Source organism: Canis aureus, chromosome 2, assembly GCF_053574225.1.
Source record: "Canis aureus isolate CA01 chromosome 2, VMU_Caureus_v.1.0, whole genome shotgun sequence".
Lineage (NCBI taxonomy): Eukaryota > Metazoa > Chordata > Mammalia > Carnivora > Canidae > Canis > Canis aureus.
In genome coordinates, this window is record NC_135612.1 from 74122149 (window position 1) to 74145166 (window position 23018).

Consider the following 23018-nt stretch of genomic DNA (forward strand, 5'->3'; position numbering starts at 1 on the left):
GAAGACCAATAAGCAAATTCAAATAGCTGAACCTCATTTATGAAAACAGTAAGCCAAGTTTACATTAAACATTATAATTAATAAGATAACAATGTGACTTTAAAAAATATATTGTACTAATATACAGTCTGAGAAGGGTCCTTGGCTTTACACGTATCCAACACAGCCTTTGAGAAGACACTAAAATAGCTAGATGGATTAACTTTTTAAAATCCTCTATACCTCTCATTAGAGTACTGTGCAGTACTGGGCTGGAAATCTGACATAATTCCACTGAAATTGAATTCATAGAGTACAAAGGGTCTTCCCTCTTAAGAAGTCATTCTGATTTTGAACCATTGGGGATTACAGTCCATACTGTGTGGATAAATGAGCTTGGTTTTTTGGATCATTATTTCCATCATCTGCAGATCATTGGTCAACGTGGCTAGATAGTGTCCCTCTATTACTCATGCAAGCCAATACTTAACTGTAGTTCTCAGTGGAAGGTATAACCATGTGAGGGAGAGAAAAGAGTATATTACTTATTTGAGCTCATTAAGAAGGATGGATTTATATAAGAGAAATACTTTGATATATTTCCTTGACTCTTTCAATTAAGTCACTATATCAAGTTAATAACAGCTTTTTAAGAAATAGAAACATTATTTCATTTCATATTTGTATTAATTATAAAAATCATCTGGATTTTAGAACAATAAAATGTGGCAGGTAAAATGCATCTAAGGTATTAAGAAAATAAAAGCTACAATTTCTAGAGCTCTGGTTACCACCTCCAATTGAGTGAAAATAAAAAATCATATACAAATCAAAATTTCTGTTTATAAAGGGACCCTCACTGTTTTTAGTACCACAAGAATGAGAAGAACAATACCAAATGTAATAGGAAGGTTTCCTCATTTGCTGTGATACCAGGTAGCTAGCTGCTGCCAGAGCAGCAAAAGTAACATATGCCTGAGACACTGGAGTCTAATACTAATTTAATAAATGACAGATAATAATTTATCACTATACATTCTGAACCATCCTAGAAAAGGAGAAAGTATAATCTACAAAATTATCAAAATAACGAATATGGATTTGACTTAGAATTCTTACTGTGCTTTCAGCAGCAGACATTCGATCATCAGTCTTCATCATGGAAAACTGCATGTTACTAGGCTCTGATCTCACTGCTGTCTGTAGGGATAGAAATATTATCATTATGAACAAGCACAACACTTAAATTCATTCCTAATATTAATAAAACCAGTAACTTGCTTTCACTTGTTATACCTAAAAATCCCACTGTTACAAACATCTAGAAATTCTGGATGAAACAGAACACATGTCTTATTAAATAGATAAGATTGAAAAAAGGTAAGGAAAATTTCCAGGGACAATAAACAAAGATTAAACCATAACCAAAGTATGTGTAGAAACTGATGCTGTGTAATCCAGAGCAGTTGGTAAGGAGACAATAAAGAAGCTCATTTGAGTCTGGCTGAGCTTTGGGTCAGAAAAAAAAAAAAAGCTGAAAAAGTTCTTTTCAAATAAAAGACTCTCCCATCCTCTCTTGCTTAGGCTCTGAAGTCCAAATTTATACTTTGAGTGGTCTAGAAACTCCTTGGAATGTTTATCAAAAACAGATCCAAAGCCTTTTCCAAAGCTCCAAAAAATTTCCACATACAAGCCCTGCTGAAAGATGAGCTCACAATTCAAAATCAGAAATGTCACAAGAAATAATGCATCAAGAACAAAAGTTAGTGGATCTAAAAATAACAGAATTATCACCGAGATCATAATAAAACTTTAAAAATGACTGAAAACACAAAAGGACTCATAAGTATGACAATAGACTTAAAAAAAAAGTCCAGGCAGATTTTTTAGGAAACTACAAAGTACTTTTCTTTATTCATTTAAAGACAGATGACGCTTGAACGATGTGTGGGTTAGGGGACCTAAGCCACTGCACAGTTGAAAATTCAAATATAATGTTGACTCCCCCCATATTTAACTACTAATAGCCTACTGTTGACTGGAAGCCTTACTAATAACGAACACTCAACTCATACATGTTTTGTATGTTATGTATATCAAATACTGTATTCTTACAGTAATCTAGAGAAAATATTATTAAGCAAATCTTAAGAGAAAATATATTTACAGTGCTGTATTTACCAAAATATATCTGCATGTGAGTAAATCTACACAGTTGAAACCAATGTTGTTGAGGGATAAACTGTATACTTGACATACGATATCCTATTAGCTCTAGGGGTACATCATACTGATTCAGTATTTATATACATCACAAAATGATCCCCATGGTAAGTCTAGTTACTATCTCACTATACAAAATTATTATAATGTTACTGACTATATTCCTTATCCTGTATATTATACCCTCAATACTTATTTATTTCATAATTGGACTTTTTAACCCTGTTTGCCTATTTTGCCCTAAAATACTTCCTAAAAACAAAAAGTAGAATCATCAAAATAAAAAAAAAACTCAAAAAGATAGAAGACCAGACAAATTTGTAGAAAGAGTAAATACATTGATTAGGTAAATTATCCACAAGGTTGCACAGTGTAACAAAAAGATAGATATTATGAAAGAGAGGAAAGAGAGACAAAGAGAGGTGCTTGGGTGGCTCAGTTGGTAAAACATCTGACTCTTGGTTTTGGCTCAAGTCATGATCTCAGAGTCATAATCTCAGGGTCATGAGATTGAGCCCCATGTTGGGCTCCCCACTCAGTGCAGTCTGCTTGTCCCTCTCTCTCTGATCCTCCCCCTGCTCTCTCTCAAATAAATAAATAAAATCTTAGAGAGAGAGAAAGAGAGAGAGAAGGTCCAATGTATGTCTAACAGATACTCCAGGACAGAATAGAAAGGGCAAGAGACTAATACTGAAAGAGATGACAGAATTTTCCAGTATCGATAAAAGAAAGCAATCTTCAGATTTAAGAAATAAGACAATTCCTTAGTAGAATCAAAATAAATTCACACAAGTAACAATGGAGTGATCTGTAGAATAGTAAAGTCAAAGCAGTTCAGAGACAACACCAAATAAAGCAATACTTTTAACGTATGCTTTGCTTACTGCATGACAACTTAAATAGTATGTCTAATTCTAGAAGCATACTTCTTAGAGATCAAAAAAGGTAAATAGCTATCTTGTATGTAAATAATAGCTGAATGTAGTGATTTCCTGGGATGTTATATAGCAAAATATTGTAAGGCCATGTCTTGAGGAGGAAAAAAAATGCCAACATCTACTGATGATGTCTGATATGGATATATAAGAATGAATGGGGACCTAAAGCATTTGGACTTGTATATCTACCATTCTAATTCAAAATGGCACCAAAATAGAATGATCAAAATTTTAGGTTTCCAGAAAATTTTAGGTTTCTACATTAATTAATCTTAGAAACCAGTTTAATTGTGCTATGGTTCTACTCAACACGGTTGAGTTACTTCTGCCTCACTTTTGGAGCTTTCCAAGTACAGGAAACAACCAACCAGCCTTATTTTCTATAAATGCTGAAAGCCCCTATCTTCAGTCAAGCCAATCTTGAACAAGCCATGAACAAGGTAGAAGTTTCTCCTCATATCTCTGTCCATGCTCTTTTGTTTGGGTTAAATGACAGGCTGTTAAATGTGTTATGGTTTCCACTAAAACAAGTTCCAGCACAGCACATGATTACCTACAGAGACTAAATTTGCAGCTTCACTGGCAGCAGTGGGGTGTGACTATATGAGTAGGTTCTAGTGATATGAATGGAAATAATAAAATGCATCTTCCAGACTAGGTCCTTTAAATATTTCCTGCACTCCACTTCTCTTTCTCCCTTCTCTGGAGCGGAAATGCAGATGTGGTGTGGGTAATTATGCAGATGAAGACAAAACATCATTGCAAATGGCAGAGCAATAAGAAGATGGAGGAAAACCTGGGACTGTGTATAGCGCCCTGTGAAAGCAAAGATGCACAGATGATTTGCCTACCTGTCTCTGTTACCTAAGAAAGAGAAAGAGGGAAAAAACACCCAAACTACCATTCTTAGATCCCCTGTAAGTCTGGAACTGTTACAATTTATCCTATACCTTGACTAATTCAGATCATCTGTCTTTTAAAGATTCACAATCCAACTTTCATTGATCTCCTCCATCTCAAATATTATAGAACTTGTAAACTATACCACAAAATATGGCAATCATATAAGACTGTGTGTGTTTTAGCATGATTTGTTTGTATCTTCTTAGAGTAAGGGCCTATGGTCAGCAGCTTCTAAGATGATCCGCAGTGATCCTGGTTTCTTTCTATAATCCCCATCTCTACACCTCTCTGAGTGTGGGCTGGACCTAGGGACTCACCTCTACATAACAAAATATAGCAAAAATAATTTTGAGATCAAGTTATTTGTTAAGAGATTGTGGCTTAAGTTTTAAATAGCTGCTCTCATTCTCTTACCACCTGCTATATTGTGAGACACTCTATGGAGAGATCCATGTGGCATGGAAATTAGGCAGGCTTCTAATCAATGGCCAGAGAGGAACTGAGACCTTAAACCATAACCTGTAAGGAATTGAACTCTTGTCAATGACCATGTGATTGAGCTTGGAAACGGATTTTTTTTCCCAGTCAAGCCTTCAGATGAGACTCCAACCTTGACCAATAAAATGCAGCCTTGAGATTTTTTTTTTTAATTTTTTTTTTTAATTTTTATTTATTTATGATAGTCACAGAGAGAGAGAGACAGGCACAGAGACACAGGCAGAGGGAGAAGCAGGCTCCATGCACCGGGAGCCCGACGTGGGATTCGATCCCGGGTCTCCAGGATCGCGCCCTGGGCCAAAGGCAGGCGCCAAACCGCTGCGCCACCCAGGGATCCCAGCCTTGAGATCTTAATGCAGCTAGGAATGCACCTGCATTCCTCATCCACAAAAACTATAAAACAATAAATGTATATTGTTTGGAAACTGCTACGTTTGGGGGTAATTTGTTACGAACCAATAGAGAACTAATATAGGACCATATTTCATATTTCTTCTAAAATGCATAGCACAGTGCCATATACCTAGAGGGTATTCAAAGAACTTGCTAGTTAATATTGCCCCAGAAATACTAAATCATAAGCCAGGTAGTCCAAAGTAAAATTTACCCACTGGTGAGATTATGTAGTAACTATAAGTAATACAAATTTCCTTAAGGAGGAGCCACTGAAGATCTAATCAATTGGGAAATTTGAACAGTAGTAAACTTCATCCTAAAATTAAATTATGGTTAGTTTGGAAGCAATTTAACATATCAGTTAAATGTATGGGCTTTAGAATCAGGCAGATCATGGGAAATATGAGTGGCTCAGCAGTTGAGCGTCTGCTTTCAGCTCAGGGCATGATCCTGGTCTGGGATCAAGTCCCACGTTGGGCTCCCTGCACGGAGCCTGCTTCTTCCTCTGCCTATGTCTCTGCCTCTCTGTGTCTCTCATGAATAAATATATATATAAAAAAAAAGAATCAGGCAGACCAGACTGAGTCCAGTTATTAACATTTATATTATATATATAAAATAAAAGCTATCTCACAAACATACAGCCTATAACCATAGAGCTGGTAGTCCATGTTAATTCTAGGTAACAGAAAATGTACAAAGGAAGATATTTGGGGAAAGGACTCCAATGAAAGAAAAGTGTTCTAATACATAAAAAAGAACAGCTTTTGTTGTTTAGAATATGAAGTTATTGCATATGTATCTCACATAGGGATTTTAAAATTTCATAGATTGTTAGACAAACTTTATTTCAGGAAAAATTTTGAATATATCATACCAAAGATGTTATTGTATTACCTGTCTTATCGTGTCACCTTCCTGATTGCTAACTGTAATCATTTTATCTTCACCACCTAAAGCAAGCAGATTTTCTGCATTCCAACATCCACATGTGATTCTCTTAGTATGTTTTCCTGAAAAAGAGATGATTTGTGTATAGACACATGGGTTTCTCAAAAAATAAATAAATAAATAAAAGATCTGTGATATCAATCTGAAAGTCTAAGTAATATGTCTTGGATATTAAACAGACAAGGAATATTAAATCTCATCAAAGCAGTCGATGTCTAAGTAACCTTATATAAAAGTTTATTACCAAATTCTAAATCAAATTCTAACTCTATTTAAGAGCAATACTGCTTTTCAATATTATGTGGATAGGAGCATAGGCCCTAACACGAAAAGATACTCCTCCACTCCTTGACAAGTTTATTTACCATACAACCAAACCTATAACAATAATGTCTCAAGAGAAGTAAATCCCAAGGCACTTGAGTTATCTTTACTATATTCAGCTTCACAGTATGGTAGACCCTTGGTATAAACAGATTCAACATTCAAAGTTTTGGATATTCATGTAAAACTAGAGCACATATGACTTCTGATAATGCTGGGCTCCAAATCTGAATGTATCCTAGTGAGACTTGTGTTGAGAACTGAGTCACTTAACCAGTCAATGATATTAGATGGAACCAGTGAGTGTCAGGAAACTTTTTCATTGAGGAACCTAGCCAGTGCAAAAACTGAATTTTTTGGGTGGGGGAAATCATATACTGTGTACATTTGTTGAAGGTCCTAGGATAGATAAATCCTTGAGTCTCAAGATTAATTCTACAATGAGATGTAGAATGGTTAAGTATACATATTCTGGAGCCGGACTGCCTGGATTTGAATCTTGGCTCCACCACTTACTGTAAAACACTGGGTAAGCTACCTAACATTTCTATTCCTTAGTCACATATCCATAAATTGGGGATAATACTTAGGGCCTGTCTCATAGAGTTGAAGGTCAAATGAGTTCAAGCACTTAGAAGAGTGCCAGGCATATATAAAGTACTATAAGAGTTTAGCTATTTTAGCTACTTTTGAGAGCAGAGACCACACTCATTTTATTCTTCCTACCCCTGACAGAACTTAATACAGTACCTATGCAGGAAGGAGGTTCTAAATAAGTAGTTATTAAGTGAGTAGAGCCTGAGGCAGGAGAGTGTCTGGTGTGTTAGAGGCTCAGCAAAAAGGATAGTGTAACTGGAGCAGAGGAAGTAAAAAGAGAGGAATATGAGATGAAATCAGGGAGTTTGCAAGGGCCAAATCATGCAGGTGTTGGATGGCCATTGTAAAACCTCTGGCTTATGGAGAGCCATTGGAAACTTCTGAGCAGAAAGCTCACTGGTACCTAGGCTGAGAATATTGTATAATGTGGAAAGAGCTGAAGCAGGGAAACCAGTTCAGAGATTGCAGAAATTCACGTGGAAGATGTCTGAGGCTCACACATAGTGGTAACATGAGAGGTGTTGAGAACAGGCTGGATTCCAGAAATATTTGAAGAGCCTACAAGATTTTCTGGCAAATTAGATGCAGAAGGTATGAGAAAGAGGAGAGTCAAGGATGATGTTAAGGTTTTAGCCTGAAGATCTAAAAGGATGGGATGTCATCAGTGGTGAGGGGGGACAGCTGTGGGTCAAAAGGGTTTTAGAGATATTAAATTATTAAATTTAAAGTGTTTACTAGACATCTCATCAGAGATGTTGAATAAGCAGTTGGATACATGAGCCTAGGGATAGGAAGAGACAAATATAAGACTGGTCAGGATATAAATGGCATTTCAAATCAGGAGATGAGGGCACAAAAGAGAAGGGATCATTCAGAGAAGACACTGAGATATAGGAGAGTTTAATGATCATAGATTAAGGGACTTGTGTGGTACATTGCAATTGGGCCCAAAGAGATGGGCATCAGGAAAGAAAAAGAATGCATGAAGAGAGGTGGGAAATGTCAAAGACAGACTTCTTTCTATACCCCAGAAAGGGAGAAGAAAAGCTCTTCTTTCTTCCTCCTGTACAGATGATGGCCTCTTGGCTTCCAGAGCTCAGAACTCAGGTTAAACTTAACATCAAGAACAGTTAACCTGTTTTGTATGCCTCCTTACAGTGTTCTGGGCACTTCACATGTACTGACTTATTGACATAATATTAATTCACAATTAATATATTCTGGTAACTGAAGTTTGAATCATGTTACTGGGAGGCTGGCAATATTTAATTAAACCACAGTAAATGAATTTCATGTATACAAGAACCATGCAACATGAGAACTGCCTGTATCTGGTCTAGCTGAAGGAAATAAATGAGTACAAGATGTAACAAGATTAACAGATTTTAGTTATTGTGAAATGCTGGCAGACCATGCTACCATGTAGTGGCTATCTAGAGTGGAAAAGCTTGGATCTAGGAAAGTGAGTTATTTAAAAGCGAAAAAAAGTAGAGCCACAAATCATAACCAACTCCAAGAGAGGCAGTATGTATTTAGCCAAAGGACCTAAGATACATAATCAGCCTGAATCTCCTCAGGCCCATTTTACACAATAAATGACCGAGAACAGACTCAATATTTATATTAAATACAAAGATCACATATAAAATCACATATATGTAATAAATACCTGACATGAAATAATCATGCTTTGACAACTTATTTTCTCATATGTCAAGTGTCAAAATTTCTGGGGCCTTAAGTTAGCTGGTAGGGTATTCTTACAGATGAAGTGGGATACAAAAAATTGCCTAACTGAAGTCAAATGGTCAATTTACATTGATTTTTGTAACTCAAAATATCTTTAGTTTTATAGGATCAATGGCATTACCTTTCAGCTGGAGCACCAAAACCACTGATATTAAAGATAGACATAAATGTGAGAAAAACGGAAATAATTAAGTGTCCTTAGTTGATAGACACTTTCTCAAGTATTCTGTGGGCACTCTTCTCTGCAGAGTTTAATTCCTTCCTTAGCAATAAATGATAATTTTTCTGGCCACCTGGGTATAATTAAGCCTACTAGTTTTACCATTCACCAGCATGATGTTCTAATCATTGAGAAGAATTCATCTGCTTCTTCTTGGGTATTCATTCAGAGGACAGATGCTAAGTGACCAGAGATTGGGGGAATCAAAGAACCTGAACCAAGATCAAACAAGGAACAAAACCTTCTCTAGTCATATACTCTGAGGCAAATGTAACTCACAGTGCACACTGTGACTAAATTGGTGTCAAATTAAATTGACTAAATTGGTGTTTGGAGAGAGTAAGAGGTCAGAATTAAGAATCTAATATATTTGGACCAAACAGTCACAAATGTTTCAGTCCATCTACTAAGGTATTGATAAACACCAAGCTATTCCATGTCCACAGGTACAATCTAGGTGAGAAAGGGACAAATGGAAGCCATGCTATTAATGTCCTGGTGTCCAAAGGCACAAGCTGCCATTAGAGCAGCCATTCTATGTAGCCTGGATAATTCTTAGTAGACAGTGAAGAGGGATCTTGTAGGTTAGCTAGATATATGGCTTGACCAGGGGAGCTTTATTACAACATAATTTCCCTTGCAGTGTCTGAAATATCTGGGATGCCAGGGTGGCTCAGTGGTTTAGCACCTGCCTTCATGCTCAGGGCATGATCCCGGGGTTCTGGGATCGAGTCCCACATCAGGCTCCCTGCATGGAGCCTGCTTCTCCCTCTCCCTGTGTCTCTGCCTCTCTCTGTCTGTCTCTCTCATGAATAAATAAATAAAGTCTTTAAAAAAAAAAAAAAAAAGGAAGTGCGAAGGGGCTTCTGACTTCCAGGACACAAATGCAAATATCGCCTTCCTTAAAAAAAAAAATCTGAGGCAGTAAAACATGACATCTATCTAAAGCATCTTAAGTATTTAGCAGTGTTTCCAGGTATAACCTACCCAGCACAGGAATCTTTCGAGATGTCTGACGATTATAAATAAGCAAATTTCCTTTAACAGTTCCAACAGCCAGGACACTTCCAATTTTTGACCAAAGAAGAAAAGACATTTGATCCCTGTAACATTAAGATATAAATCACTAAAAGATTCACAATCATAATATCCAAAGAGTTCTTTAAAAAAGCATTTCATGAATAATTTTAATATCTACTTAGAAGTTATAGAACAAAATAACAACTTAATGCTTTAAGCAAAGACTAAGTGCTAAAGACATTCTGGAGATGCTTTAAGATGATCTTATGGTCAGTTAGACCTAAGATACATATATAATGAATACAAGCTCCGCTTCAGTCATGATGGAACCTCAAATTTCATAAAATGACTCATGATGAGGTAGTTTAGTCTAATGACAGTTGTAAATGTGGAAAAATGTTAATGGATGATTAACATCACATGCTTTATTTTTTTATTTTTTAACATCACGTGCTTTAAAAAAAAAAAAGTGGAGTCTGGGTGCCTGGGTGGCTTAAATGGCTAAGCATCTGACTCTTGATTCTGGCTCAGGTCATGATCTCAGGGTTGTGAGATTGAGCCCTGCATCAGGCTCCACAGTGGGTATGGAACCTCTTAAGATTCTCTTCCTCAGCCTCCTTCCCTTAAAAAAATTTGAAAAAATTTAAAAGTAGGGTCCTATAACATATTAAATTGTAAAAATCATTGGGAATTCACCACCTTAAGTAGGACATATCTTTTCCAACTCTGTCACTTTTTAAAATTCTTATTTAAATCCCAATTAGTTAACATACAGTATAATATTAGTCTTAGGTGTGCAATATAGTGATTCAACACTTCTATACAATACTCGGTGCTCATCACAGCAACTGCACTCCATAATCCCCATCACCTATCTCACCTAACCTCCACCGCCACTGCCATCACCTCCCCTCTGGTAACCATCTGTTTATTCTCTATAGTTAGGAGTCTGTTTCTTGGTTTGTCTCTTTTTCTTCCTTTGCTTGTCTTGTTTCTTAAATTCCACATAAGACTAAAATCATGTCTTTCACTGGCTGACTTATTTCATTTATAAAATTTATAATCTGTCTTTCACTGGCTTATTTCCCTTATGCAATTTAGAATTGTTACACCTTCTTGTCTCCTTTATTATATAGTGTCCTTCTTTGTCTTGTTTCAGTCTTTGTATTAAAGTCTAAAAGTCTAGTTTGTCCCATATAAATATTGCTACTCTAGCTTCCTTTCAACATCCATTTGCATGTTGTTTCTCTATCCCCCTCATTTTCAATCTGCAGGTGTCTTCAGATCTAAAATGAATCTCCTTTAGGCGGCATATAGACAGGTCTTGCTTTTTTAATCCATTCTAACGGTCTATTCTTTTGATTTAGTCCATTTACATTCAAAGTAATTACTGATAGATATGTATATATTGCCATTTTATTACTTGTTTTGTGGTTGTTCCTGGAGATTTTCTCTGACCCTTTCTTGTCTTTCTCTCTTTCATGGTTTGATTTTCTTTAGTGATAAATTTGGATTTCTTTCTCTTTATTTGTTGCATGTTTATTAGTGTTGTTTGATATATTGTTCCCCTTAAGTTTGTATATAACCTCTTTAGCAAATAGCAGTCTATACTAAGTTGATGGTTGATTAATTTTGAACTCATTCTTTTCTCCTCTCCTTCCCATGTTTTAGATACATGTTATATTTTATATCCATTTTTTGTATAAGTTCCTTGACTGAATTTTTTTACAGAAATATTCTGTAAAATTGTGCTTCCTGCCTTTATATTGTCATTTTTGGTTTCTCTTTTGCATTCAAAGAGTCCTTTTTAATATTTCTTGCAGCGCTCTTTTAGTGGTCATGAACTCCTTTAGTTTTGTTTGGGAAATTTTTTTCTCTTTCTATTCTGAATGCTAGCCTTGCTAGATAGAATATTCTTGACTGCAGAGTTTTCCTATTCAGTACTTTGAAGATATCATGCCACTCCCTTCTGGCTTGCCAAATTTCTGTTGAAAAAAATCTCCTGCTAGCCTTATGGGTTCTCCCTTGTAAGTTAGTGACTACTTCTGTCTTACTGCTTTGAAAATTTTTTCTTTACTACTGTATTTTGCAAGCATAATTACAATATATCTTGGCGTGGGTCTGTTTTGTTGATTTTGTTAGGAGTTCTTTGTGCCTCCTGGATCTAGATATCTGTTTCCTTCTCCAGGTTAAGAAAGTTTTTAGCTACTATTTCCTCAAATAAATTTTCTGCCCCCTTTTCTTTCTTTTCTTCTTCTGGGATTTCTATAATGGGAATATTATTACATTTGACTGAGTTCCCTATGTTTATTCTCATGTTGCAGAATTCATCTTTTTTTTTGGTTCAGCTTTATTGCTTTCCATTACTTTGTCTTCTAGGTCATTAATTTGTTCCTCTGGGTCTTCCAGCCTGCTGTTCATTGCATCAAGTGTGTTTCTGACCTCATTTATTGCACTCTTCATCTCTGGTTCTTTTTTAACTCTTTTATCTTTGTGGTAGTGTCTCACTGGTGTCCTCCCAAGCACAGTGAGTATCCTTATAATTGTTGCTTAAAATCTCCATCAGGCATGTCACTTATATCTACTTCACTTAGATCTCTGGGTGTGGTCTTATTTTGTTCTTTTATTTGGGATAAATTCCTCTGTCTTCTCATTTTTTTCTAAGTCTCTGCTTTCTTTTTTTGTGTTAGAAAATCCAGTTATATCTCCTGCTCCTGAACATAATGACTTTATAAAATAGATGTAGTGCCCAGGGCCTGGAGCTTTAGGGAATGCCCTCAATGTACATTCTGTACCCTCTGCTATTGTGTTTTGGCTACTCTATCCCTCAGGCCAGTCATCTGCAGAGGCTCTTCTTGTCTGCTGTATACAGTGTTGGTCACTGACCTGAATGTGGTCAGTTTTAACTAAATGTGCTTTGGTTTGCTTGTGATATGAGACCTGTCATAGAACCACTAGAACTGAGGCTCTGCAGCACTCTCTGGTTGGGAGACATGGTGTGGGCAGGGGTCTGTGCTGGTCTGGAGGAGGAGCTGGGCACACCGGGACTGAGGTAAGCATGACTGAGCAAAGCAGTTCTGCTAAAGCCAGGGAGTGCTTAGTATAAGCAAATTAGGCAGCCAGTAGCCACACTGCACTGCTTCTATAGATGGCTCTGTGTTTATGCTGAAGGGTGGGAGAGGGAAATGGCTCACAGAGAGGTGTCTCTCTGAGTACTATCTTTCAGGAACATGCTCTAAGAAGAGCAAATAATCTCCCCACTTTCTGCCCTGGGCTCTCTTCAGATGTTGTTTTCATTCTGTATGTCCCAGGGTTGTTTCCCTGCCTTCTTCCCAGGAGTAGAGCAGTGCCTTCCAGGATTGATCCTAGCCAAGGCCACGGACATTGAAAACTCCAAGCTTTAAGCACCAATGGTCATGAGAATTCATGAAATTCAGCCCCATTTTCCAAACCAAAGGCTTGCTTGCTGCTCTTCTCCATGATGACGACTCCTTCCCCTCCACAGCAGTCAGGATCTGTTTCTCCACTAGACCACGCCTCCACACTTACCTTCTTCAGTGTGGCTTCTTCTCTCCCTTTAGTTGTAGAGTTTGTTCTGTTATTCTTCTGGTTGATTACTGGGCTATTTAGGATGATTTGATGGTTATCTAGTTGTATTTATGGGATGAGATGAACCTAGGGTTCTTCTACTCCATTGACATCTTCTTGTTTTTCCCATCTCTGCCACTATTAAGATTATCTCACGGGGGATCCCTGGGTGGCTCAGCGGGGCGTCACTGGGTGGCTCAGTGGTTTAGTGCCTGCCTTCAGCCCAGGGCTTAATCCCAGTCCTGGGATCGAGTCCCACATCGGGCTCCCTGCATGGAGCTTGTTTCTTCCTCTGCCTATCTCTCTCTCTGTGTGTGTGTGTCTCTCATGAGTAAATAAAATCTTAAAAAAAAAAAAAAAAAAAAAAAAGATTAGCTCACTTGGAAAGAGGTAGAAAGCACATTTGCCTACCATCAGTTCTTAAGTACATTCTAAGACCTACTGGCTAAACTTTTATGTAATTCCCTACTAAATGGAATCAGGACTCCTGAGAGAGTAGCTCATTTTATATATCAAGGAAAGAAATCACAGTGGGTATAGAAAAGTGGTTCTGAAAATGCCATCCCAGGACCAACAGCATCACTTGGGAACTTCAGAAATGCCAGTTCTCTGATCCCACCCCAGGCCTACTGAATGAGAAACTCTGGGGGTGGCATTCAGCTATCTGTGTTTTAATAGGCACTCTGATGCAGCTAAAGTTTGAGAACCACTGACAGATCATTCACTGTTTACATAAAGCAATACTGCTTTCAAGAATGCTCATACCTAAAAGACAAAAATTCATGTAAAGTATACAAAAAGTTCATTGTAACAATAGGTGAATGTAATAAAATATTTAGTTAGAAAAATTATTTCTAATAAGTACTAATATCCCAGGCTGCTGGGTTTCATCTATTAAATATATGTTTTTAGAAGAACAATATGCTTGTTTTTCTGTCTGCTTAAGTAGGCGTGACAGCTATGAGAATATGCCTCTCAGATCTCTAGCTACGGAAAGTGTAACTGATGAAGGCCCCCACTGGAATCTATTACTTTGATGTGCTGGGGCCATACCTTCCCACAGCTTCCCAGACTGTAACTGAGTGGGCAAGGATACTGTTGAGGCCCATTCCTGAGAGACAGAATTCCACTGATGGGTAACATTGGCTGAAAGTCTCCTCAGAGGCCTACCTGAACTTTCTTAGAATTGGGCTCCAGTATAAGATGTTTCTACCCAACGTTTCTTCCTTCCCTCTCCCCTTTACAAGGGTCAGATATGCACTGTGGTCTGATGGCTCTTCTAACCTGCTCCTTCTATGTTTCCTTACAGGTATTTCCTGTAATAAATCTCACACACTCAATCCTGTTTGGGAGTCTGCTTTTCAGAAAACACAAATAGAAAGACTTGTGAGCCAGCTAAATAGCACCAGAGAAAGGAGGAACTGCATGAGAAGCCCAAAGTGTGATCAGCAATAGTGGTTACATTTAGTAAGAATAGTGTAACAATAGTTCATTCAATAGTTTATCATTACCAACAGTCACATAACAACCAACTAGAAAAAGAGTTAAACAGTATGTTCCAAGAAGATCAAGTAACCAAATATCCTCAAAAGAAGAGCCAGCTGAACAGACCCCATCTTCTTTTCTTCAGAGATAAGGCCTCTAGAAGGCTCTACAAATTACAATAAGATATTGTGACACACATAAGTTCCCAATAATGCTAGCGGATGAGAACAATATATAGTGATTACATGTATTTTTGGCCAAGTTAAAGAATATATTATTCTAGGAAAATGCATGTGGCTACAAAAAAAAAAAAAAATGCAACCTATGTGAAAGGCACAGACTTAAAAAAGTCTTGCTGATATAAAAACTGAAGATCAATTAGAAAAGAGACTGAGTAGGATGACTAGTACTTAGGTCTGAATGGCCTTTGGAAGAAGCAACCATGTCCAATGATCCAACCAGAAATCAACTGGTTCACAAATGAGATGTTGTATTTAGTTCTCTGGAAAGATTGCTGTACCCCAGGGACATAATTGCTATAAGCCTAGGTAAGATCAGGGGATGTACCACTATAATTCTAAGAAGTTATAAAAATACACTTAGTAAAAACTAATAAATTCAATCTGTTGTGTTAACATAATAATTTAAGATAGTTAAGTGACACTGTAGTAAGTTTTGCAATGATTATATTTGAATGTTTTGTGTACTAAGATATCTGAAGTGCTCAAAAGAATAAATTCCAACTAAATTTGCAAATGGAATTTAAATTTTTTAAGGATATTTGTTTGCAAAATTAATATACTTAAAAAAACTGATATTAAAAATTATGTTTAAGTATCTTAGTGTAATAGATTGACCTTTAAATAAGAGACAAATAATAGTAGCTGTACCTATGTATATACAAAAGTCTTTTAGACATTAAATATTAATATCAACAAATATTTAATTTGTTCTACCTTGATAATTACAGTAACATCTATACTATTCATTCAGTTCCTGATTTTATGCCTGGCCATGACATGCAATTAAACATCACAACAACTCTGAGATGATGTAAGGAAATGGATCTGTGGGAAGATAGACAGCAGAGGCAGACATATACCAGTCTGAAACACCTCAGATTAATTATGCATTTTTCTCTGCATGAGAATGCATTCTCACTGATGCTTAATTTGGTTCAAGAACCACTAATTGATATTTATAAATATTCTCTTGAATGGAAGAACAGATAGTATGTAAAATCTTTCTAAAAAGTGATATATACCCAAAGTATAAAAGGACAGAGCAAGAAATGAAGGCTCTCAAATCTAGCAAGACTTTATGATGGGTGGACAATATCATCTGTGAATTGCATACCTCATGTGTCAATTTGGAGGGTTAGAGTTACCTCTGGTCCTGTTCTTCATGGCCACCTTACTTCCTTCGGGTTGTTATTCCTCAGTAAACTGGAAATATACAGTCTAATCTTGCAGTATGTGTGTGGCCTACCTGCATGTCATATGACACTACGTGGGAGTTATTATTCACATTCCATATAGTTGAAGAAATTGAAGTTTAGAAAGAAGTAAAGCAAGCAACTTGTTCAACGTTGAACTGCCAAGTTTCAGTTGTGAATAAATTTTTCTATTCCATATGGTATAATAGTTTCTATTTTAGCAGAAATCTGTCATTTCTTTTATTACCCAGTATATTTTCCATTTGGGAAGTGTCTCAACTTTTATCCCACTCTTCACCTACAGGAATTTTCAATCCCATGGCCCTGCCTACTACTCTACTCAGAGACCTTTTGAGTAACGGAGTGGATGTGATGGGGACATGCTCTTCTCTTTGGCATAACTTGCTGTGAAGAATGATATAACCCAATAGCTGGCAGCAGCCATGGGGAGAGTCTGACTTAGAATAAAGTCAATAGAGAGAAAGGAAGACCTAAGAGATGGAGAAAGTCTTGACTGCATCACTAGAAGCAGTGGACCCAGCAATGCCTGAGGCCAATCCTATTTGCAGATTTTTCCAGATGTTTTGTCTCATCTTTGAACATTTTAGTCTGTTCTGCCAAAAGCAAATTTTCAAGAAGCTATTTATATTTTACAATTTTAACAATTTTATTCTAATTCATTTGGCAAAATCAATAGGATTATATGCAATAAAAAAATAAACTTTCATAGGAAAATAACTCACAAACGCATCTTTATAATGAGAGCAGTAAGTATTATTAGCATCAAACCTACAAACAATCTTATTTCTAAGTGAAGATTTAAAATAAAAAAGTTATTCTTACCTCATACCACTGTCTAATTGGCTGGTTTTATTTGTGTTGGCATCCCACAGATAAATGCAACTAGATTTCTCAGCAATCACTGCTAGGATATCTCCATCTTTATCCCAATCCATAGCAACACAGTTACTTTAAAAAAAAGAAAGCAAAATATAACTATACGTTTTCTTAAAGTAGGAGAAAGAAATTTAAGTATGTATTTGTGATTTTTATCTATAACAAGACCATTCAATCTATTTTGAATAGGTCATAAACTTTCTAAAGCGGAAAATACAACTCACTATTCACTGCTTAGATAATACAAATTTTTTTTTTTTTGAGAGAGAGAGCATGTAAGCAGGAAGGGGGAGGGGCAAAGAGAGAGAGAGAGAATCTTTAGACTCTGCACTGAGTGTGGAGCCCAATGCGAGGCTTGATCCCATGACTCTGAGATCATGACCTGAGCTGAAGCCAAGAGTTGGACACTTACCTGAGTTAGCCATCCAGGTACCTCACTAAGTTAAATTTTTTATTATCATTGAGGGGATGGGAAAATTTTAAATTCTATTTTAAATATTTTTTATATATATTACATTAAATAAAATCACACCTTGTAAGCACATTTTCTTACATCCTATAAAGAACCTGGCCTTCTGGTAAAACAAACTCATCAAGTACCCCTACAAAGCAATCAATTCTGGAATCAAGAGGTAATTTGTATGACCAAGTGTTAAAGGTTATATCAGATTTACAGAGAGAGGGATCCCTGGGTGGCTCAGCGGTTTAGCGCCTGTCTTCAGCCCAGGGCGTGATCCTGGGGTCCTAGGAGTCCCATGTCGGGCTCCCTGCATGAAGCCTGCTTCTCCCTCTGCCTCTCTCTCTCTGTCTCTCATATGTAAATAAATAAAATATTAAAAAAAAAAAAGATTTACAGAGAGAAAAAGGTTTCAGCTCGTGATTTCAGGGTCACGGGATTAAGCCCCATGTTGGTGCAGTCTACTTGAGACTCTTCCTCCCCCTCTAACCCTGTGCTCACACACACACTCTCTCTAAAATAAATAATCTTTTTTAAAAATGCTTATGTTTTGTGTAATCTAAAATGATTTACTGAAAACTGATAGGCCTTGTCCTTTAAAAAGTTATGTCAAGTGCTCGCTTCGGCAGCACATATACTAAAAAGGTATGTCAAGGGGCACCTCGGTAGCTCAGTCAATTAAGCATCAGACGGTTGATTTCACCTCAGATCATGATCTCAGGGTCATGAGATTAAACCCCACATTGGGGCTCACTCAGTGTGGAGTCTGCTTAAGATTCTTGCCCTGCCCCACGTCCCCTGCCACCCTGCTTGCAGGCATGCACACTCTTTAAAAAAAAAAAAAAAAAAAAAAAAGGTTTAAAAAGTATGTTGAAAGTAATTATTTTCCAACAATTTATGAGAGGAAATATTACAGTGATATGGGCTTATCTTCTCTGCTTATACACAAAATAAGGCTTGTTTATAATTAAATAAGAATCTTTCATTTGGATTCATTTGTAATTGTACATTAAAGCTTCCCTGTGAACGTATGGAGGTTATAAATATCAACTCTAACTCATATGCTATATGTCTACACACTTCACTAACAACTTATGTGTTAAAAAAATCAAATCCCTGGGGTGCCTGGGTGGTGCAGTCAATGGTCTTTGTTCAGGTTGTGATGTCGGGGTCCTGAGATGCAACCCCAGATTGGGCTCTGTGCTGAGCACAGAGTCTTGGATTCTCTCTCCTGTTCCTTTTGCCTCTCCCACTTATGCTCTTTCTCTAAAAATAAGTAAATAAATGTTTAAAAAAAAAAACAGAAAAACAAATTGCTTTGCAATTGAAGAAAGCAAAAGAGGACATACAGATTCTATATAAGTTGTAAAATTCTATTTGATTATAGTTTTAAGGTAATACTTTTTTATCTTTTAGGAAAGAAAGCTTGAAAAAGTTTCTGATCCACCTCTGTACTTACCCAGGTAAGTTAATTTCACTTCTTTTTTGACCATGGCGATCAAAGATTTTCACAATATGATCAGCTCTAAAAGCAAAGAGAGCACAAAATTAAAATTTAAGTGTTTCTTTTTATAAATGTATATCAAAAATATTTAAGCTGCCATCCAAATGATTTCAGCGCTCTCTCGGGACAGTTTCCTAATTTATATCTACAAAGTTAGTACCAGGGAAAAGATTTTATGAACTGTGATGTTCATGCAGGTGAATGTATTATTCTTCCCACTATACAAGCATCACACAAGAACCGCTACTAAATAAATTGTGTGGTTATGCAGGCATATAACCATTTGAAGTCAGGATAATTTACTTAAAACATTCACTGATTTCTTACCCTGTTACTGCAAGGTAGTTTCCTGATGTTTTTTGCCAGGTGAACTGTATTGGTGTGCCAGGCCCACTCTTTTCTAGCAGTGAGAAAACACGCTAAAAAGATAAATATTTTTATATTTTCAAAACATACAATTAAGGGTTGGTCAAAGATATCAAACATGATCATGAAAACAGTAAGATTCAGATGTTAAAGGCTTACTGTTAGAGCTTATCCAGAAAAAGTCAACAATGTAACAGACAAAATAATCAGATCAACCAACCAACCAACGAACTTCTACAATCTGGTTGTTAAAGTATGGACCTCAACACATAGGCAAGCATTTATTATAAAGTTTTGGTTTAAAATGTTTTTGAGGGACACCTGGGTGGCTCAGCGGTTGAGCATCTGCCTTTGATTCAGGGCATGATCCTGGGGTCCTGGGATGAAGTCCCACATCGGGCTTCCTGTGTGGAGCCTACTTCTCCCTTTCCATCTACCTGTGTCTCTGCCTCTCTGTGTGTGTCTCTCATGAATAAACAAATAAAATCTCAAAAAAAAAAAAAAACTTAACCATGATAAAAATACAAACTGTCCTTCATTCAAAATTATTTTCTACCTTTACCCACTAGTTATATTTACTTAATCATTAAGTGCTCACTTTGACTACTGGGTGGTGGTTGACTGGTGGTCAACTCAAAAGCCTTTCTTTTCACTCATACAGTCAAGAACTGGGGTACCCAATATAAAAGCCACAAAACACAGGTGGACTTGATTTTATTGAGGGCTTGAAATGTAGGTAGTCCAAATTAGAAGTGTTGTAAATATAGAATACATACCCATTTCAAGGACTATGAAAAATGTAAACTATCTTATTGATAATTTTTTGTTGATTACATATTGAGATAATATTTTTAATATACTGGATAAAATAAAATATATTATTTAAATTAATCTTACCTGTTTATTTATTTATTTTTAAAGATTTTATGTATTTATTCATGAGAGACAGGCAAGAAATAGGCAGGAGAAGCAGGCTCCCTGCCAGGAGGAGCCTGATGGGGGACTCAAGCCCAAGATCCTGGGATCTGCCCTGAGCCACCTATGCATCCCTGTTTGTTTTTAAAACATTTTAAGATGGCCACTAAAAATTTTAAATTACATTCGCTCACAGTACATTTATATCAAACAATACTGATCCAAAACAATTACGAATATAGAGCTTGAATAAGAGAATTTAATTTTAATATTAGGTTAAATTATAAACAATTAGGTTAAATCATAGACCACAGCTAGGCATATGAAGTTCACATACTACTACAGGTGGCTTGACAATCAGAGTGGCCATACAAAACTCATTCAATGCTTAAAATTAAATACCAAGGGTCACCTGGGTGGCGCAGTTGGCCAAGTGTCAGGCTCTTGATTTCTGCTCAGATCATGGTCTGAGGGTCCTGAAATTGAGCCCTGCACTCGGCTGGGAAAGTGCTTGAGATTCTCTCCTCCTCTCCCTTTGCACCCATGTTCTCACTCTCTGTCTTAAAAAATATAAATAAATGTATATATATAATTTTAAAATTAAATACCAATCATTAGTCGTTTGGTATGTTAAGGAGATGAAATCCACCTCTATTGGAAACAGAAGTGTATTATAATTACAAGTCCATCCACGTTTCGTGGAGCTTGAAAACACCTTGGGAAAAAAAAGTGTGACCTTTGTGACCAAGTGACCCTGGAACCCCTTCCTGCAAGTGAGGGATCCTTAAACTTCAATTTGACTAGCTCCCGGGTAGACCTCTTCTGGCTGTGATCGTACATCTTAGTTTTCTTCATATACAGTATAGTGCTCCATATACAGTAGACTGAAAAAGCGCTAGCTTCAACACCAGAAAACCAAGGTCTGAATTGTACTTTTTAACTTATGATCAGCTGTAGGGCTTAAAACAAGTCGCTTAAGTTGCCTCAAGCACAAAATTTTCAGTTGCGAACCAAGAGGAATGCCTCCTCCGTGCTGACAACTTCAGAAATCGTGAAAGGCTTTAGAAATGTGAAGTTATGATCGATTACCAGCCTGTCAATTCCAATTTCCACGCTAAGAGCCACAAGGAATCTTCAATTTAAAATTGAACTATCCATTTCTTTGCCAGATCGGGGCGGAGGGCTAAGGCAGTGGTAAAGCAGGGGGGCGAGGGCGCTGTAGCCCAGGGGCCGGGGATGGGGTTCGCCCGAAGCCCAAGCGCAGGAACTGTGCGTGCAGAGGATGATGCTCTCCAGCAGGACCCGCGTGTGCAGGCGCAGATTTCCCCGCGAATTACATCCACGAGCCACTGCGTGATTTGTACATTAGTCACCGGCGATACACTCTGACATTCTTCTTTCGGAAGCTCTTCACTCTTTTTAAACGCTGAGCGGTTGCGCGGCTTGCCAGGGGTTCAGCTGCTTGCGGGGGCCGAGCCTCCCAGCATACGGTCTCCCCGCCGTGGGTAGTTCGGGGTCTTTTCCGACCCGGTCTGCTCCTTTCGGGCCGTGCCCGGGTTCCCTCCGCCCGCCCCGCTTCAACTCCGTTCGCGGTCCCAGAAATGAGGCCTCCCCTCTCCGCGTTCCCCTCCTCCTTCCTTCAACTTCGCCCCCCCCCCGCCCCAGGTCACCCAGCTCTCTTCGCCATTCCTAGCCCCCCTCGGGAGGAGGGAGGGGGACACAGGCCCCCTCTCCTCAAAGTGACGCTCAGCGGGCCCAGCGCCTGTGGTCGCGTTTCCCCGCCGCGCCGGCCCCGGGGTTTGTAAGTTATTTACCTTCATCTCAAGGCTAGAGCGGCCGCGCGATCCGGAAAGTGCGCAGGCGCGGAGAGTCAGCTCCAGGAGGGCTAACGCGTTCCCGTCACCCAGGAGACCGCGCGAGCAGTGACCAATCATGGAGCTCTACCCGGGGGGGCGGAGCCTCGTGGGGCCTCCGCAGGGGCGGACGGGAGGCGTGGACTGGAGTCACGTGACACGCGCGGAGGCGGGCCCCGAATGGTTGTGCGTCAGGAGCTCCGGCCCACCCTCCCTTCCTTCTTGGGCTCTGATTGGACGAGGCCGGGGACGCCCTTAGGACGTCCTGCGTCAACTTCTGCTCCCGGTGCCGAAGATGTCGATGGCGGCGGGCGGGGGCGCCCGGATTCCAGGCAACGAAAAGGCCCTGAATGTTGCAAGAACCGAGAACGGGGATTTGCTCTTGGGCCAGATACTCGTGCAGAGTACGCGCAGGGAGGACTTGGGCGGGCCTGCGCGTCATCTCTCTCTCTCTTTTCCTTCCCAGGCTTCTGGGCTAGAAGACACAGGATGTGAGAAGTAGTCTTTTTCAAGGCGTTAATAGGCCAACTAAATTGGGCAAGAAAAATGAGCACTGATTGCTTCTCTGTTTAGACTTCGGACCTGGCAGCTTTTCCCCAAATATTATGCCCTGCCATAGATTTGTGCTTCGTTCGTTATGAAAGTACTTCTTTTGCCCAAGTGCCCACCCTTTTTTCTTATCAGCATTAGGTAGGAATCGTATTTGCTTCAAGAAAATGG

The 23018-nt window shown here is 38.2% G+C and overlaps 1 protein-coding gene across 23 annotated transcripts in view; it reads right to left on the minus strand.

Moving 5' to 3' along the window:
* The window catches only part of WDR19 (WD repeat domain 19), a 175577-nt gene extending 153181 nt beyond the window's left edge, over positions 1 to 22396 (minus strand). For 22 of the 23 annotated variants that reach the window (XR_013368963.1, XR_013368962.1, XR_013368951.1 and 19 more), the window contains exons 1-7: positions 22260 to 22396; positions 19492 to 19583; positions 19120 to 19185; positions 17150 to 17275; positions 9766 to 9881; positions 5835 to 5950; positions 1099 to 1179 (exon numbers count right to left, since the gene is read on the minus strand). Coding sequence is in view for 10 of the 23 variants with exons in the window: in XM_077879342.1 (XP_077735468.1) it covers positions 1099 to 1179; positions 5835 to 5950; positions 9766 to 9881; positions 17150 to 17275; positions 19120 to 19185; positions 19492 to 19583; positions 22260 to 22379 (717 nt within the window). In the remaining 13 variants the exon portion in view is untranslated. Of the gene's footprint in view, positions 1 to 1098; positions 1180 to 5834; positions 5951 to 9765; positions 9882 to 17149; positions 17276 to 19119; positions 19186 to 19491; positions 19584 to 21053; positions 21073 to 22259 lie in introns of those variants that run through there. The other variant, XM_077879400.1, reaches the window with a different exon arrangement.
* Positions 22397 to 23018: the final 622 nt, after the last annotated feature.